Consider the following 17,240-nt stretch of genomic DNA (forward strand, 5'->3'; position numbering starts at 1 on the left):
AGTACTTTAATTTAATAGAATCTCCCGTTAAAAAAAAACAAACGTAAAAAGTCAAGGAAACAAGTCAAAATTAGCATCAAATATTGTCTACCTCGTTTCAACTTGGGAGATTTGTTGTTTGGACCCCCTTTCATATAATTGACTTGTTGTTTGGACTCCATTTTTCCAGATTGCATTTTGGACTACTCCCTTTTGATGGAATCTCGCGGGAATATTCTGCCTCTAAAGTTATATTTAGAAAAAATTCCACTTTGCCCTTATTAGACACTCATACACTAATTTCTAAAGTTATACTTACGATATCTCATACACTAATGTTATTTTATTAGACATATTAATCAGCTCTTAGCTTTCTCTCTCTCTAAAGCTCTTTCTCTATCTAAAACTCTTTCTCTCTCCAGTTGATTGAAGGGGAGAAATGGATAAGTTCTTTATGTTGAAGCCAAGCTTTAACAACAACAATTGCCTCATATTCTCAATTGGAATTTTGTATAGTAGGAATTTGGATGTTTATCTTTCGATTTTACAGAGGAATATTTGTTCTTCAACTAGACTTCCATTGTCGGAGGATCAAATTCGTTCACACCATGCTTATCTTCAATACTTTTATCCTCATGATAATCTTAACACTAGTTACCCCTGCTATTGTTGTCCAAAGAGGACTCAGCCAGGGACTTTTTCTTGTGTGGAACTTTAAATACTTGATGATAAATGGGGAGGTGAGGAACCTAGCTCAGCAAGATCAACTTGCTGAAGAGCGACACTTATGGTCACTGATGGTCTAATTAGATTGGCATGGATGAAGATGATAAAGTTGTAAAGAGGTCATGTTAAATGAACAGTAACAAGGTAACTTAAAATGAATAGGTCATGTTAAATGATGATGTCATGTGGTAATAGAGAAAAAATGAAGGATAAATTAGTCTAAAGTCTTTTGAAGATATTACATTTGATTCTTTTTGCAAACAACTGTGATAGACTTTTCGACACGGAATCCGGCTGAAACCCGGCCGGATGACGTGACGTGATAAATTAGTCTAAATCTCTTCCCGACACGTCATCAGGTCGGGTTTCGGTCGGATTCTGTACCGGGAAGAACATCATTTTCCTTTTGCAAAGAAGGAAGTCCAAAATGCTAGAAAAAAGAGTGTCCAAACAGCAAGTCAATTATACGAAAAGGTTTTCCAAATAGCAAATCTCTTTTTTCAACTTTCATACTTATGAAAGTGAAGAAACAAGTCCTCAAAATTGAAATTCCGAAACCGTAAAAGATTTTGACTACGACAGAGAATTCATACCAATACCATTTCTTCCCATCTTTCATCACACCTTAGATTTCCTCCGAGGAAATCTTGCTTCTTTAAACCCTAATTTGATATTAAGACAATCAATCACTTTATGAGAAGAAAAAAGTAGGAGTATCAGAAATTCATTTCTGAATCTCACTTTTCTTTTTCTTTTTTTTTTCTTCTTCCGAGATCCATCAATGGCTTCGATTCTTCCTCTTTTGATATTAATTCTTTTTAGTTTTGAGGCATCTTCATTTTCTGTTGGATCTCGTTCAATCCTTCGATCTATTGGTGATTCCGATCTTCCTGATGTTGCTGTTGATTTGAATACTACGAATTTTGATTCAGTTCTCAAGGATTCTCCAGCTTCTTTTGCCATTGTTGAATTCTTTGCTCATTGGTTAGTTATTTGAATGGTTTAATTGAGATTTGTCCTTTGTTAGCTAAGATCTTAATATTTTACATTAGAAAAATAATGATCTTTGATATATTGCTAAGATAATGAGATTTAAATTAAACCTATATTTCGAGTTTGAACTCTCTTGAAATGAAAATTTTGCTTTTTAGGGAAATTTATGTGGTGGAAGTAGATATGAATCTCTTAAAAAAAGAACTGTGCTTTTTGAAAAAATCGGATTAACTTTGATGTATTGCTCAATAAGTAACACATTATGTTCATTAGTTGGACTTCGAATTAGGTTGAGTATGTGCATCCTATAGTTCTGTTAAAATCTTGAAAATTATTGATGTTGGGTAAATGAAAGATTTGGTCTTTGTCCGTAGTGAGGATTAAAATAGTTCATCGTAATTTGGTAGAGAAAACTGAAGAAGGGTTAGGAGTTTAAACGTGTAAACATTGAAGTCGCTTTGGTGGATTAGATGATCCATTTTTGCATGATTGGGTATCTGGGTGTCATAGATTTGTGATATAGGACTTTTGTGCTTATGCTGACAGGAAGTGAATACGCTGATCCTTAAGTTCTTTATTCACTTGTGTTGCCAACTGGTCTCTTACTGATTGCCAAATTTTACTTCGTATTGCTCTTGTATGGATGTAATTGCGTCTCGTACATCATTATGTGTTCGATTTGAAATATTGATATCTGGCATTGCTTGTGTAGGTGCCCTGCTTGCAGAAATTATAAGGTATGATTGTATAGATACTATTTTACGACATATTATTATATTTTTGATGCCCAGAGTTCTCTTGACATTTTTCTTGCTTGACTGATAATCATGCAGCCTCACTATGAAAAAGTTGCGAGACTTTTCAATGGCCGTGAAGCAGTGCATCCTGGGCTTATATTGATGGCAAGAGTAGATTGTGCTTCAAAGGTGCAGTTTTTTTCTTTTTTCTGTTCTTTCCTAAGTTATTTTCTGAAGTCTTTTCTGGACTGTTATCAATCTGTAGGAGCCTCTTGCTTCTACGACTCCCTATATGGAGCCAATTAGCCAATTATGTGTGTTTAGTCATGAGGCTGGGATCCCATTATATGGGGGTCAAAAGACGTGGGTTCGCCTTTAATTAATATCAACAAGCCCTTTTACTAAAAATAGTAGTTATATTGACCAGATAATAAGTAAACTGTAAACCTAGCTCGGCAAATTAAAAGAAGTAAATCTAGTAACAGTGAATTTGAATTTGTGTCTCTACGGTGCAATATGTACTTCAGTTACTTGGGCTGGTCCCATGTAATTGGAAACAGAAACCCTTTTCTGGAAATATGTTTCTGCAGAAAAAATACTATTCTTCTTTGAACAGGATAGGAGCTGTAGTCACCTCTAAGGCCTGAATATTTCATAGGCATCATAGCTACCAGCTGTTTATATATGGGTTACATGGAAATTTCTTGTTCATAACTTACACAAATATCTTTTTCTTCTTCTATTACCTTTATAACTTGTTGGGCACTGACATCAACTTGTTCTTGCCTCTACGAATTTGGTTGGATCTTTTTCCTTCTCATTCTTACTGGTTAGGGAAAGAAAAAATAGCCTCCTCTCTTTTCTTTAAGTTTTGTTCTTTTCATTATTTTCTTTTTAGTTTCTATTATTCCAGGTTTTGATAATCCTGCTACTCCCTTAATGTGCCAGTGCAGATAAATACAAATCTTTGTGATAAGTTTTCTGTCACCCATTATCCTATGCTTCTGTGGGGGCCTCCTTCTAAATTTGGTTCTGGATGGGAACCAAAACAGAATGGTGAAATTATTGCCATTGATGATGGACGAACAGCTGAGCGCTTGCTTAATTGGATAAACAAGAAAATTGGCAGGTGCGTTAGTGCATACTTTACTCAGTTACTGTGATTTCCTGATTCTTAAGTTGGACGTTTAATATCGGAATTTACAAACCAAGATTCTTATACTGGATATGATGTATTTTTTTTGTTGTATAATTATTTGAAATTGACTGATTATTAAGTGTCATTGTTATGTTACGAAGTTTGATACTAAAATAGGTAGTATGGAGGACACAAAGTTGGTTTTCTAGGATCTGTTATGATGAATATCTTTTCATATTTTTTTCTTACTTTACAGCACATACAACCTGGACGACGAGAAGTATGAGAATGAGCATCTTACAGTAAATGTATCAGACCACGGACAGGTTAGATAGAACATTGGTCCAGTTTGCAGTTAAGTTGCTCTCTTTTGTTCAGGTATATGATGTTTTGTCCTTAATGTTGTGAAAAAGATAGTACGTGCCATATACGATGTTGAGGAAGCGACCTCAAATCTCTTTGACATGATTTTAGAGCACAAGGTATATACCATATCATTTCTTGGTAATTCTTTGTCATACAAAATATGGAAATTACCCTTACTATATTTCTGTTTTATCATTTTACAGATGATTAACTCAGTAAATCGGGCGTCACTGATAGGATTTCTTCAACTACTTGTGGCTCATCACCCTTCTAGGAGGTCGAATAGAAAGGCTTGTGTTCATTCTTAATCTGTTAATCAAGCTGCTTCCTTCACTTCATCACATTTTTGTTTTGTATCAGGTGTCGAAAGGGAAGTGCTGAAGTACTTGTGAACTTCGATGAATTATGGCCTTCTGAGATGTTGTCTAGCAATAAAGAAGGGGCTATTGTCGCTCGTGGTAAGGATGCAATTCAGAGTTATCAGATTTGTGGAAAAGTAGTTCCTCGTGGATATTGGGTGAGAACAAAGTGTTATTAACCTGAGTTTTATGTGTGTTTCCACTGTACTGATTATGGACAGCTGACATTGTTATCTTCCTTCTTCTCACTGTTTACCAAGTTTAGAATTTCATCCCGACTAAATATTACATGAACAGCACTTTCCCTCTTAATGGAATCTCTACATGATAGAAATGCCCTTTAACCTTCCCGTGTCTACTCCTCACTCTTGCCCTTACTCAACGCTACGAAAAAATTATCTGCCTCAATGTTGTATTCTTTGACAAAATGAGGTGTAGATAGGGTTGTTTCCTAAAAGTTGCTAAAGAACCTTGAGTCATAAAAAGGTAAATTCTTTTTGAAAGAGGAGAATTACATCGAGTCATTGACCAATGTTACCTGGAATGCGGATCACTCCATTACGTGGTACGGGTATTGGCACGTGATACACTACGTATATGGTATGGTAGGAGTATATCTTTCGCTACTTTTGGTTGTGCGTTGGAGTTTGGACTATTTTCCAAGACAAGATATGCTCTTTATGATGCATATGTAACCGATGAACTTATGCATATACTCGTACATATTCTATCTTCTTAACAGTAAAAGTTAATCTTTTTCCATTTTCATCTGTCATTAGTTAATTCTCTCCATTTGTGCCCTTCTTATTATTTTCCGTTAAGCTATTATCTCTAATTTGTAGTGAGATTAATCCCTGAGTGTGCATATGTACTGGCTGCTCTGGTGCAGATATTTTGTCGTGGCAGCAAGAATGAAACTAGGGGCTTCAGGTAACAATGAATCTCTTCTAAATTATTTATACTGTTTGGTATATTGGATCTGTCATCAACTGTTTTATGTGTGATATCACATGTACTCTAGTGCGTATAAAAATCCATGCAATCTGCCAACAACTGGTAGCCCAGTTGGTTAGTGCATTACTCTGCAATGCAGAGGTCCTAGGTTCGATCCGCCGAAAGTGCAAATCCGTGGAAATATTGAATTTGGGTTATTATTAGTATAAATTATGTAATTTGTCGGGCTTTAGGCCTCTTTCATCTTGTTGGGCTTGAGGCCTCTTTCATGGTTTAACTTAGGCGGTTATCGTGCTTATCACATCTTCGGTTACACATGCATCTGGCGATTATAATGTTTTTTCTTTTTTTTGCTTTTAAAAAGTTGATCTATTACAGATGATTCTGGATCCCAAAAATGATCTTTCGTCTGTGTGCTTATATAAACAAGTTCCTTGTACGATCTTTCAATTAGGCACTGTTAGTATATTCTTCCTGTTAAATTACATTCTTTCTATACAATCTTTGTTTTTTCAAACTGTATGTACAAAATCCTTCACCAATACAGTTCAAATAAGTTATGGACTAAATGTAGTTCTGATTTTTATGAACATAATTCAAATAAGTTCTGCTACTTCTAGTTCTCTTCCACCTTCCTAATTTACCGCTCGTACTCCTTGTAACTGTCCGTTGACTGCTCATGCTTATAGTAGTTCACACCCACAAAATATGTTGACATAATCTCACTGATGACAAACATAAGAGTATATGCTATAATAATTATTTTCGAGTTTGGATCAGTTCGCAAAAACCTAAGTTAACAACGTACAGTGAGATAAGTGTATTAGTCTCTCTTCGAATAAAAGATATCCAGAAATATTGAAGCTCATACATCAAATAGAAATTACGTCATTTTCTAAATACCGCTTTCTTTGGTTACTTCAGGATAAAAACTACACAGTTTTTTTCTTTTTAACCAGGAGCGCACCTATAGTTCCACCTGAATACTCAATTTGTTACAATTTTTACGCTTAATTGTGTTGTTTTGTTTCTTTGCAGCTGTGGTTTATGGGTTCTATTGCATTCACTCTCTGTAAGAATTGAAGATAAGGAGAGTGAATTCGTGTTCAGAACTACGTGTGATTTCATTCACAACTTCTTCATTTGCGAAGAGTGTCGTCAACACTTCTATGAGATGTGTTCAAGGTAATAGAATTTCAAACTAGTCATCTTATAAAAATTCTGCATTGTTGACCCTCCTTAAGTTAAGATCTAACATCACCATGATATTAATCTTCACCTTCCTCGATCTCCTTTTATGTTCACAAACAGCGTTTCTACACCTTTCAAGAATGCATCGGACTTTGCCTTATGGTTATGGAGTGCACATAACCAAGTGAACGAGAGACTGATGAAAGATGAGGCATCTCTAAAAACTGGTGACCCGAAATTCCCGAAGATGATATGGCCACCAAAACAGCTATGTGAGTCTTGTTATAATTCCCCACCAAGCAGGAAAAAAGATGGAACAATGTCAATCGATTGGAATAGGGACAATGTCTTCAAGTTTTTGGTTGGATATTACGGGAAAAAGCTTGTATCTTCAAACAAAGACAGTTTTCTTGAAGATGAAAAACACAAATCTTCCCCAGTAGATGAAGTGACTACTTCAACAAATTCAGTTCATTTGGGAGCTGCTTTAGGGATTGCTCTTGTCAGTATCGCTTTCGGAGCACTAGCTTACTTCTGGAGATGGCGACAGAAGAACCGAAAGTACTTCCATGGACACTCTTTAAAAAACATATGATTATTACGAGGGTACTTATCATTTTTACCCGCTTTTAAAAATCAGAAAACAGAGAAGAAAAATAAAATATTGTACATAACTCTCATTTCGTCGCTTTATTCGAATCTTTCTCTTATTTGCTTTAATTTTTTCTCTGAATATTTCAGGCAAAGGAGGAGTAGAAGCTGAATTAACTGGAGTACAAAATCGGCGTCTCTACTGTTATTAAAGGTGCAGAACTTTGGTTAAGCCACTTTACATGAAGAAGATAGATCGAGATGATTTTTCCGTGCTCCCCTTCACTCTTTCTCTTCTAGTTTTACTCAAATTTTTAGTTATAAATTTTAAAATGTTGTACAGGTTGGCACGTAAACTTATTTTTCTTGTTTGTGGAAGAAATCTGGTTTTGGGCACGAGGAAGAAAACAAAATATCCAAGTTGTCTTTCTTTTTGCAGATGAAATTCTGAAGTCATTTATCCACACGCCTCTCAATGGTTACTTTGGATTTGACATAGTTTTTGTTGATGGATATTGAATTTTTTTCTTAGTTAACTAAAGGAATACTCCTTTCAACAAAAAAAAAAAAACTAATGGTGTGTTTGGTTGCAGGATTCCTAAGTAGGATTCCTATCAAAAGTGAGATTTGGTAGGAATCATGAATCCTTGGTCTGTTTGGCTACCAAGAATCCTAGGACTCTTGAATCCTAAGGATTCCTAATTCCAAAAATTGTATTGGACCAAAATCCCACCTTACCCCCTAGGATTTGCTAGGATTTTGGATTAATGAACCTAAATTTCAAACTTAAAATCAACAAAAAAATATTTCCTTCTACAAAATCATTATTTATTTTCAAAATCATTATTTTTTTCAAAAATCATATTTTTTCTAAAGACTTTTAAAAATACTCAAATAATAATAAATCATAGGATTCTTAGTTGCCAAACAAGCCAAAAAACATTACTAGGATTCATGAATCCGTGGAATCATGAATCTCAATGACTCATGAATCCGCGGATTCATAATTCCGCCATCCAATCACACCATAAAGGAATACTCTTTTAACAAAAAAAACTAAAGGAATACTCTTTCACCAAAAAAACCTAAAGGAATACCCATCAACCTTAGGTTGGAAATTTTCACTAATGAAGCAAATTTTAGGTGATGTGGATACTATTACTAAGGATTACAGTTTTGTTTTGTAGTATGATTCCTAGTAATTGGAATACTTGTTCAAGAGTAAGAATGCCCATTTGTCAATAGTTTATCGGATTGGTGATATAAAGGCAAGGAAACTACAATTCTACCGTTCAACAAAAAAAAAACTACAATTCTACCTCTCTTTGTGGGCTTTGGTAATCTCCTTTTAGTGTCTGTTTGATGACGGTAAAAACAGTGTAGAAAATTGATTTTCTTATGAAAATTGATTTTCTGCTATTTTGTTGGATAAATATTTTGTCAATGGTTGGATAAATATTGTGCTCTCTCCTCACCTATATCACTTTTCATCTTTTCCTCTTATGTCCCTTACTCTCTGAGACGTGTTTCTCCTCTCTACTATTCTCTTTTTCTACAAAAACCATATTTTAAATTTCCCACACAAATTGATTTTAAAATCAAGAGTTCTCTTTTTCCTTCTACTTGCTTCCCAATAACCTAAGATGGCAGGATTTTGTTAATATTTGAAAACTTTACTAATCTGAAACCCAAAAAACACGTGAAACAACTTCTAAAGCTAAAGGAGGAGGAAAGGTATCGTAAACATGATAAAAGGATGTAGTGAGATTTTGGGAACATTGATGAACCACAAATTCGGATTTATCTTTAATTCAACTGTGGAGGCCATTGGTTTGAAAATTTGTGATTATCGTCATAAAATCAAGACATGTATGGGTCTTGGAACTGTGAAAATGAAGTTGGGGAAGAGCTTTTTCCTTTTTATCCAACTCCGTTACATTTTGCAGACGTTGGGTTTAACATTCAAATGCCTTGATTTATAATCCAAAAGGGCATGCAGTTTATGTTCGTGCTACGAATAGAAAATTTCCCTTCGCTATTTGATTCTCGTTTTCTTCGATTTGCTTCTCAAAACCCCTAAATGGCAGGATTTTGCTATGCTTTCATGAAACTCTAATTACAAGGGTCAAATTGGACAAATGGCTGGACACTTAATTCCAAGGGCACCCGGATTTTATGCCATTGGCACCCCCTTTAGGTGTGTAGAACTGTTCCAACAGCTCTCTCCGACTTTCTAGCACTTAGCAAACAGTAAAAAAATAAATTCTCTAGTGAAAAAACATTTTCTTCTTTGCGTATACTTTGTATTTGATAGATCTCCTTGCCGATTCTATAAGTTGTGTTGTGGGAAATTGCCTGCGACGGGTTTTTGTCGTCCATGTTACTTAGAATCTTAGATTTTAGGAACTTCTCCATTCCGAACCTTAGGTGAAGATAAGGCTTAGATAAGTTAAACATAGAGCCAGATTACCTTTTCCCGCCTTGTGGCGAACGGGCGTAAGGGTCGTACCGATATTCACAGGCCTCCCTTATTGTTTGAAGACCCGAAGCGAAGCATAGCTAATATCAGGATAGACTTGATTGGTTTAGAACCAGAACAGGACTTAGGGCGCCTTACAGACACGTATCAATCAACCAATTTCGAGTTTAGGTGACAGAATCCTCTTCGACTTCACCTCCCTGAAGACTCAGTAACGGATTGACCTGCTTGGTCTAAGTCTTTCCTTGACTTATTGGCGTAGTCAACTTCTACCAATAATTGGATGGTCAGAGTCCACCACTTTCTAGTGTAGTCGCTTGGACACTCATTCCATAATTCCGATGTGCCATATTCGATTTTAATAAAAGTAAAAGTTCACGATATATTTTCACTACAATAAATATTCTAAAAATTGGCCAGAGTGAATTTAGACTTTAGAGTTTGAGTTAGACATTTACACGACCCTTTTAACAAAAAAAAAGACATTTACACGACCCTCTTGGAACACAAACAATGCACAAGAGGTCAAAAGTGGGAATTGATCTAAGTTTTATTTTTCCACAAATTCAATACCAAACGGACCCTTGGGAGTTTAGGTACTCCAATTACGGTCTACAGTCGTAAACACCCCCCAAACCCTAAAAATTGAACTTCCTCCTTCCTCTTCCTACTATAAAATCTTCAGCCGGTTCATTTAGGGTTTCTTAAGCTTCTCTGAGCCTCTCATTTCTACTGTCAAAACCCTAATTTCCCCCAACAGCTCAGGTTTCAGAGAGTTTTCAACCATGGCAGAATCCCTAGTCCAACGAGGTACCATGCTAGGTCACTCTGACATGGTCACTGCTATCGCCACTCCGATCGATAACTCCGACATGATCGTTTCATCTTCCCGTGACAAATCAATCCTCGTTTGGCATCTTACTAAGGAAGATGACAACTACGGAACTCCTCGCCGTCGTCTCACTGGACATTCTCATTTCGTCCAAGACGTCGTTCTCTCCTCCGACGGACAGTTCGCTCTCTCTGGTTCATGGGACGGTGAACTCCGTCTATGGGATTTGAACACCGGCGCCACCACTCGTCGATTCGTCGGTCACACTAAAGATGTACTCAGTGTTGCTTTCTCCGTTGACAATCGTCAGATCGTTTCTGCTTCCCGTGATCGTTCAATCAAGCTATGGAACACTCTTGGTGAATGCAAGTACACAATCCAAGATGCCGATTCTCATACTAACTGGGTAAGTTCTGTTAGGTTTAGCCCTAATACATTTCAACCAACTATTGTTTCTGGTTCTTGGGATAAGACAGTGAAAGTTTGGAACTTGACAAACTGTAAGTTGAAGTCAACATTAGCTGGTCATGGTGGGTATGTGAATACAGTTGCTGTATCACCAGATGGTTCACTTTGTGCTAGTGGTGGTAAAGATGGGATTACTTTGCTATGGGATTTGGCTGAGGGTAAGAAATTGTATTCACTTGATGCTGGTGGTATTATTCATGCCTTGTGTTTCAGTCCAAATAGGTACTGGCTTTGTGCTGCAACCCAAACCGGTGTTAGGATTTGGGATCTGGAAAGTAAGCTTCCTGTTCAGGAATTGAAGCCTGAACCACTTTCTGGCAAGAACAAGGTAAGTTTTTTTTTTTTTTTCACCATTTATGGTTTTTATTTCCACATTTATATTAATTTTCTTGTATACTATGATTTTTATTGTGATTATTCTAATATTTTACACACATTGCTTGTGGAGTTATGTTTGTAGTAAATTCTTGAATTGAGTGGGTTGTGTTTCAATTTATTTTGAGTTAGTGTTTTTTGCTTAATGTAGTGTTTTTTTTTTTTGGCTTGTGATTCTGATTACTTCATGTTTTCATCATTCCTAGTTCTTGCATTGGTTTTATTAAAATGAGTCATTTTGTTATCTTTGCTAACATAATTATATGCTATAGAAATGTGATGACTATATTAAGATGTACCTTGAGTCGTAGTGGTACGAATATATTCTAGACATGTACTCAATGTGTATAGGTTACTAGTCAAAAACTTGTATTGCTAGTCATAATTTATAAAAATGGATATTGTATTTGGTAAAAAAAGCACATAATATGTGACATTCTTCACTCAAGCATGATGGTTATAGATAATTTTGAGGCTTTGTAACTAAATGTAGTTGCCGATTCTCTAGCAATTGTATCATGTGTCTATATATATATAATATATATTTCAAGTCTTGTTTGTCATATCCATACTTCATCGATGACGCTCGATCATAGAGATTCACTTGCATGTGTTGAATGGTTCAAATTTAGACTATAGAGAAAGTTAATACCAAATATCATTCATATTGAATTATTTGAAGTTTCACTTAACTTGTGTTTTGATATTGTTATTTGCAGTTGTTCTACTGCACAAGCTTGAGTTGGAGCTCGGACGGAAGCACCCTATTTACTGGGTACACTGACGGTGCTATCAGGGTTTGGAGTGTTCGTTTTTAGATAATTGAGTTGTTCTCATCTTGAGTAATATCTTTTTCGACAGACTAGTAGTCTTTGACATGCAAAGTTTATCAGCTTAGCTTATCTTTTTGGAATTCGTTCGAACTCAATTTATCAACTACTATATTTCTGTCTACACTTTAGTTTGGGAATATTGCTCAGTTTTGTTTCATCTGATTTATATATCTACTTAGCACTTGATCCTTCTTTCTGTTATGGTAGAGTTTGATACAGTACATGTTTCTAATAATCAAAGATCATTTTGCTCTCAAAACTATCTTTCTCTTTATCTCTTTATGTCCACTGTTGTACTGGGAGCCTGCTGGAGGGTGTAGAAGGATGCTGGACTGAATGAATAGTGCAGCAATGGAATTTGAAAATTATGAGAAGTCATATATGAAGGGTTAGTGGGCAATTGGGCATGGGTTTAAGGATTACCTATTTTGTTAAATTCTTGATCTTTTTCTCATGCAAATATATAAATTTGTTGCGAGAATAGGGTATGACCACTATTGATCTGACTAAGGACGAGCTGTCCTTTATGAATCAACCAAATGGGTTGATAGTTTTTTTTTTTTTTTTTTTTAAGGCAACATAACATCTATTAATTATAGTGAAGGTGAATTACATGAGAGTTATGCTGAGATAGAGTGCAGTTAGACATACAAGTAGAGATGTTCAGTCCAGTTCTCCTATTACTAATAGCAAGGTTGTTAGCCTTGCTATTAAGTTTTCTATTTACAAACAAAAAAGAAATAGAGACAAAAGAAGAGATTAGTTGCTTGATTTCCTTTAGGATGTGGATCGCGGTCTAGTGGACTGAGCTCTGTTTCCCATTCAAGAAGTTGTGGACATTGATTGAGTCTCCTTCCAAGAGTAAGTTTTTAACGCCATGATTCTTTGCCCACTTGATACCCTGGAGTGCAGCCTTTGCTTCTCCTTCATCTACTGTCCTGGAGGTAGTTCAACAAAAAAAAAAAAAAAAAACCAAAGGGGTTGATTACTATTTATTGTTTAATAGTTTAGGCATACGCATGACGTGACTAAACGGGTCTTTACAATTTGCTATACGAAGGTAAAGTCACGAACAGTTCTATCAAATGCGTCACGTGAGTGCCTTTAAGTCACGATAACTGTCTGTGCCAGTTCTATCAAATGCGTCACGTGAGGTATCTACACGCGCCCCACATTGTAGTTATAGGTGCCCCTCAAAGGCTAATTTTTTTTGTAATGGGACGCCTACGATAATAATATGGGTGCCTTTAAGTCTCCCTAAAGAAAAAAAAACAGTATCTTTGAAAAGATGCTCTTTCTTATAATCTCAACCGTTGTTTTTTAATTAAATCTGAACCCTCAATAAATCTTAACCATTAGAGACAAACATGAGAGAGCAAATCTTAACTATTGGTTGGAGGGACAAATATACCCTCCTCCTTTATTATATAGATTTACCCTATTCATGTTTTTTTATGAGAAATCGACCACGATCTACGTTGTTACAAGGCATCGATGCATTAGGAAGATGTGATAAGCACGACAACTGCTTAAGTTCAACAATAATGAAAGAGACCTAAGAGCATCTCCAATGCAAGACTCAAGAAAAACTCTAAAAATCCTATATGTCAAGTGTGAAAAATGGATCTCTAAATGGTCTCTTTCCTATTTGGCCATTTAGAGACACTCTATTTCAAAACCATCTCCAATGCAACACTCAAGAGAAACTCTAAAAACCTATATTTTAGTTTAAAACTAATTGATTTGCTTATATGGCACTTAGAGAAACTCAAGAGGAGACTCTAAGTTTAGAGTGTCCTCTTAAGGATCTCTAAAATGAATCTTGACACGTCACTTTAGAGATTCATGTTGGGTTTTGCATTGGAGATAGATTTTAGAGAAAAACTCAAAAAAAATCCTATGTGGCACTCTAAGATTTAGAGTTTGAGTGTTGCATTGGAGATGCTCTAAAGCTCGACAACATGAAAGAAGCCTAAAATTAGACAAATTTATTACTACCTCCGTCCCAAATTGAGAGTCCCACATTAGGAATCCAACTTATTTTCGTATTTTCTCTTGTTCCATGTTTGCCCTTATTTATTTGATTATTTTTCTTGAAGTAATTCAAAGATTACAGTTTTTTTTCATTCTAGAAATACATGTAACTATATTAATTACTCACTTGATTTATTTTGTTAAAGAAATTTCTCACTTGATTAATCCAAAAAGAATGGATTTGTTCATTGGAGAACAAGTTCTTGTATTGGAGAACAAGTTCTTGTATTGGAAATAATCAAATGTCTTAATTAACTTAATTAATGCACCATATATTAGAAACATATAAGAAAGGGTATTTATGGAAATAGTAAGGGACTTTATGTGATAAAAAGGAATGAGACTGTTAATTTGGAACAAAGGGAGTACATTATTTACACCTTTAATAATCCAAGTTCGGTAAACTATGTATTCCATCCTTCGCGGGAATCGATCCTAAGACCTCGAGGGTTTTGGAGTTTATGTCAACACTTTCAACCACTTAGGCAAGCAAGTGTTGACCTTACTCATGTAACTCTTGAAGATATAAGAATAGTAATGAGAAATTAAGTTGAGATTAAAACGAAAACAATTAATTTACCTCTTTCTCTGTTTCATACTTAATACCATAGATAACTTGATATTAATATAGGTGAAAGCAGATAACTTACAACACGTTATCACCACGATTGTCTCTAGTTATAGAAGAGAATCTTTCAGCTCAAGCAGACTATCAAATTTTACAGGTAATTTGTAATTTTAGTTTTAATATGTCAAATCTAACGGGTGTTGATTTTACAGCTCTAGACTTGTCGGGTAAAATCTATATCACTTGAAGCTCGAAATCGAAGCCCATCTTAAAGCCAAATAACTAGAGAAAACAATTTATGAGGGAAATAATGAATCTTTTTACAAACGCTTAGGGGTCGTGAACGTGATCCGACATCATTTGTGTGAAGAACTTAACTTAGAATGTTTAAATAAAACAGACCCACTTGGATCATGGAAATGCTTAACGAACATACATGGTCGTTTAAAAAGGGTTATTTTACCAAAAGCCTAGAGTGACTAGATAAAACTACGACACCAAAATTTCAAAACAGTTTCTGAATATAATTCTGTCTTAGTTAAGATAAACACAAAATTGGGACATGGTAGCTATATAGTTTCTGAAGAACAAATGTTGGAGAAAACGTATTCCACTTTTCATATATTTAACATGAATTTGCAAGGAAGTACATGAATAGAGGTTTTAAGTGTGACTCTAAACTAATTACTTATATGCTCGTGGCGGAACAAAATAATGAAATTTTAATGAGAACCCAAGAAGTCCGTCCAACCGGATTTACAAATTTTTCTTAAACTTATTCCACATTTGTCTCTATTGAAAGACGTGAACAAAACCAAAAAGATTGTGGTCGTGGTAACTATTACACTAAAAATTCACAAGAACATGGTCGTGGTGACAATTAAAATAAAGATAACGTAAGCGGTGATTACTGTTCTGAGAGGCGCAGTTATGGTTACAACCGAGGCCTACAGGCAAATAACTCGAGAAACAGATACAAGTCATATAATCGGTGAAAAAAAAGATGAAGGGGGTAAATGAACCTTCTGAAATGAAGAATCAACTTTGTTTTAAATGTGGTATCACAGGGCATTGACAAAGAACATGTAGGACGGTTAAACATCTGGTAGATCGTTATTAAGCATCCTTGAAGAAACGTATTGCAAATGTAAAAATAAATCATAAGAAAGCGATGATTTTTCATGTACACAAGATTAGATGTATCTGACTATTTAATTAAGATGTAGAAATGCTTGTTTTCATGTACACATTGGACATAAAGATATTACTTGTTATTATTGGCGTAAATTTAGAATTCCTTTATTACCACAAAGGAATTTGAGCAAAACATAGCCAAAGCAAAATGCATTACCAAAAAACCTATATATAAAACTCAAAACTCTCCTCAACTTTGTTGCTTTTCTATGTGGGATTAAACAAAAAGAATGAAAACTCGTATTGTTGACAAAATATATAGTACCACATTGCCCATTTGTGAGGAATTAAAGAAGCTTGAGCTTCTATAAGTATGTTCAACACTTATAATATAATCTATCTAAGTCATATATCGTGCCTTGTAAATTGTGCCTTGTAATGGGCTTAAGCCTAGTGCTAGCTTCAATTTTAGGATTGGGGCATTGGACTTCAAAGTTGGGATTAGGTTAAGAGTTCCTTAATTAGAAGCATGAATGAATTTTATTTTTTTAAGGGGACAACGGGCTGCCCGAGTTATGTCCGCCCGTTGCCCGATGTGCCCGCTCAATTAAGCAGGCACATGCGGACGATGGAAGAGATTTTGCCCGCCCGTCCCACACGAAAAATAAAGTGGTCATTTACCATAGTTGCCTGAACCTGCCCGTGCCCGAGTATTGTTGTGCCCGAGCCCAACCAGCCCCTCCTGATTCCCACCCCTAGTCTAACCTCTTCCTACACTCAGTCATTGCAAGATTAATGTAGCTTAGTCCGTAAATGTAACTGAGTCCAGAAATCAGACCTCCCTATTATCTTTGATACTCTCTTTCCTTCTTGTATTTTCACCCATTTGCTCGTAATCCCTTCCTCGGAAAGCATCATTGTCCTCAACCCCATTCTTTGATTGAAAATACTATCTATTGATAAGTAACTACTAGCAAATCTAGTTACTGCAGGACTCACCAACTCTCTTCTCCTAGTGAACTTTCTCGTCATATGCAACACTTGATTGTGGTTGTACATGAATACAACAATATACCTACAATGTCGTACAATTTTGTGAACCCTAGCTATGTTTGATACACCTTGACACATGAGATTCCCACAATGTGCTACACAATGTGATACATTAACCAGTTTTCTGCAAGCTTGTAATTTAATGCATTATCTATTATAACCTACAATCAAGTAAAATATGTCAAAACAAGGACTAAGATATACATGATAAAGACTTGCAAACATTAAGGTGTGTAAAGTAAACGAAGGGTTAAACTATTACTTAAACCACACTCTCGGGATCCACTTTCTCAATGACTTCAGTCAATAGTTTGAAGATGAGTTTTGCATCCTTCACATGTTCAGAACCAGCAAGTGATCTCAGAAGGACAGTTCCTTTTGGACAATTCACTAGAAAATTGATGAGGCATCTACCTTTTCCATCTGTCCA

At 35.6% G+C, this 17,240-nt stretch overlaps 2 protein-coding genes and 1 long non-coding RNA gene across 10 annotated transcripts; 2 read left to right on the top strand and 1 right to left on the bottom strand.

Annotated features, from left to right (window-relative positions):
• The first annotated feature begins 942 nt into the window (after positions 1-942).
• On the top strand, positions 943-7,498 carry LOC147548199 (sulfhydryl oxidase 2-like). 8 transcript variants are annotated; one of them, XR_015237256.1, is made up of 13 exons: positions 962-1,689; positions 2,411-2,435; positions 2,532-2,624; positions 3,389-3,564; positions 3,830-3,899; positions 3,987-4,055; positions 4,143-4,216; positions 4,300-4,456; positions 5,188-5,228; positions 6,291-6,437; positions 6,564-7,049; positions 7,185-7,248; positions 7,378-7,498. XR_015237256.1 is itself a non-coding variant. In XM_086667708.1 (13 exons), the coding sequence occupies exons 1-12, from the start codon at positions 1,487-1,489 to the stop codon at positions 7,204-7,206; spliced, it is 1,518 nt and encodes a 505-aa protein (XP_086523834.1). In that variant the 5' UTR covers positions 962-1,486; the 3' UTR covers positions 7,207-7,248; positions 7,378-7,498. The 8 variants fall into 8 exon arrangements, 6 of the variants coding, with proteins under 6 accessions (XP_086523831.1, XP_086523834.1, XP_086523830.1 ...); XM_086667708.1 differs by having other exon boundaries at positions 6,564-7,004; XM_086667705.1 differs by having other exon boundaries at positions 943-1,689; positions 7,185-7,498.
• A 2,528-nt stretch (positions 7,499-10,026) lies between these two features.
• On the top strand, positions 10,027-12,280 carry LOC147548200 (small ribosomal subunit protein RACK1-like). The gene is made up of 2 exons (XM_086669167.1): positions 10,027-11,141; positions 11,908-12,280. Exons 1-2 carry the CDS (start codon positions 10,299-10,301, stop codon positions 12,004-12,006), a joined length of 942 nt encoding a protein of 313 aa, XP_086525293.1. The 5' UTR covers positions 10,027-10,298; the 3' UTR covers positions 12,007-12,280.
• LOC147548201 (uncharacterized) lies at positions 12,055-12,993 on the bottom strand. The gene is made up of 2 exons (XR_015237610.1): positions 12,601-12,993; positions 12,055-12,538 (listed from the first exon to the last, which is right to left on the bottom strand). It is a non-coding gene; the product is annotated as an uncharacterized LOC147548201 (long non-coding RNA).
• Positions 12,994-17,240: the final 4,247 nt, after the last annotated feature.

The sequence above is a fragment of the Eschscholzia californica genome, unplaced genomic scaffold (genome assembly GCF_041429995.1).
Source record: "Eschscholzia californica isolate CP2 unplaced genomic scaffold, dmEscCali1.0.p SCAF_3, whole genome shotgun sequence".
Lineage (NCBI taxonomy): Eukaryota > Viridiplantae > Streptophyta > Magnoliopsida > Ranunculales > Papaveraceae > Eschscholzia > Eschscholzia californica.

Bases quoted from the DNA above. Each gene is read 5' to 3' on its own strand.
- LOC147548199 (XM_086667702.1), top strand. From the start codon at position 1,487: ATGGCTTCGATTCTTCCTCTTTTGATATTAATTCTTTTTAGTTTTGAG. The intron at 2,436-2,531 runs GTATGATTGTAT...ATAATCATGCAG, and splicing joins CTGCTTGCAGAAATTATAAG to CCTCACTATGAAAAAGTTGC. The intron at 2,625-3,388 runs GTGCAGTTTTTT...GTGCCAGTGCAG, and splicing joins GAGTAGATTGTGCTTCAAAG to ATAAATACAAATCTTTGTGA.
- LOC147548200 (XM_086669167.1), top strand. From the start codon at position 10,299: ATGGCAGAATCCCTAGTCCAACGAGGTACCATGCTAGGTCACTCTGAC. The intron at 11,142-11,907 runs GTAAGTTTTTTT...TGTTATTTGCAG, and splicing joins CACTTTCTGGCAAGAACAAG to TTGTTCTACTGCACAAGCTT.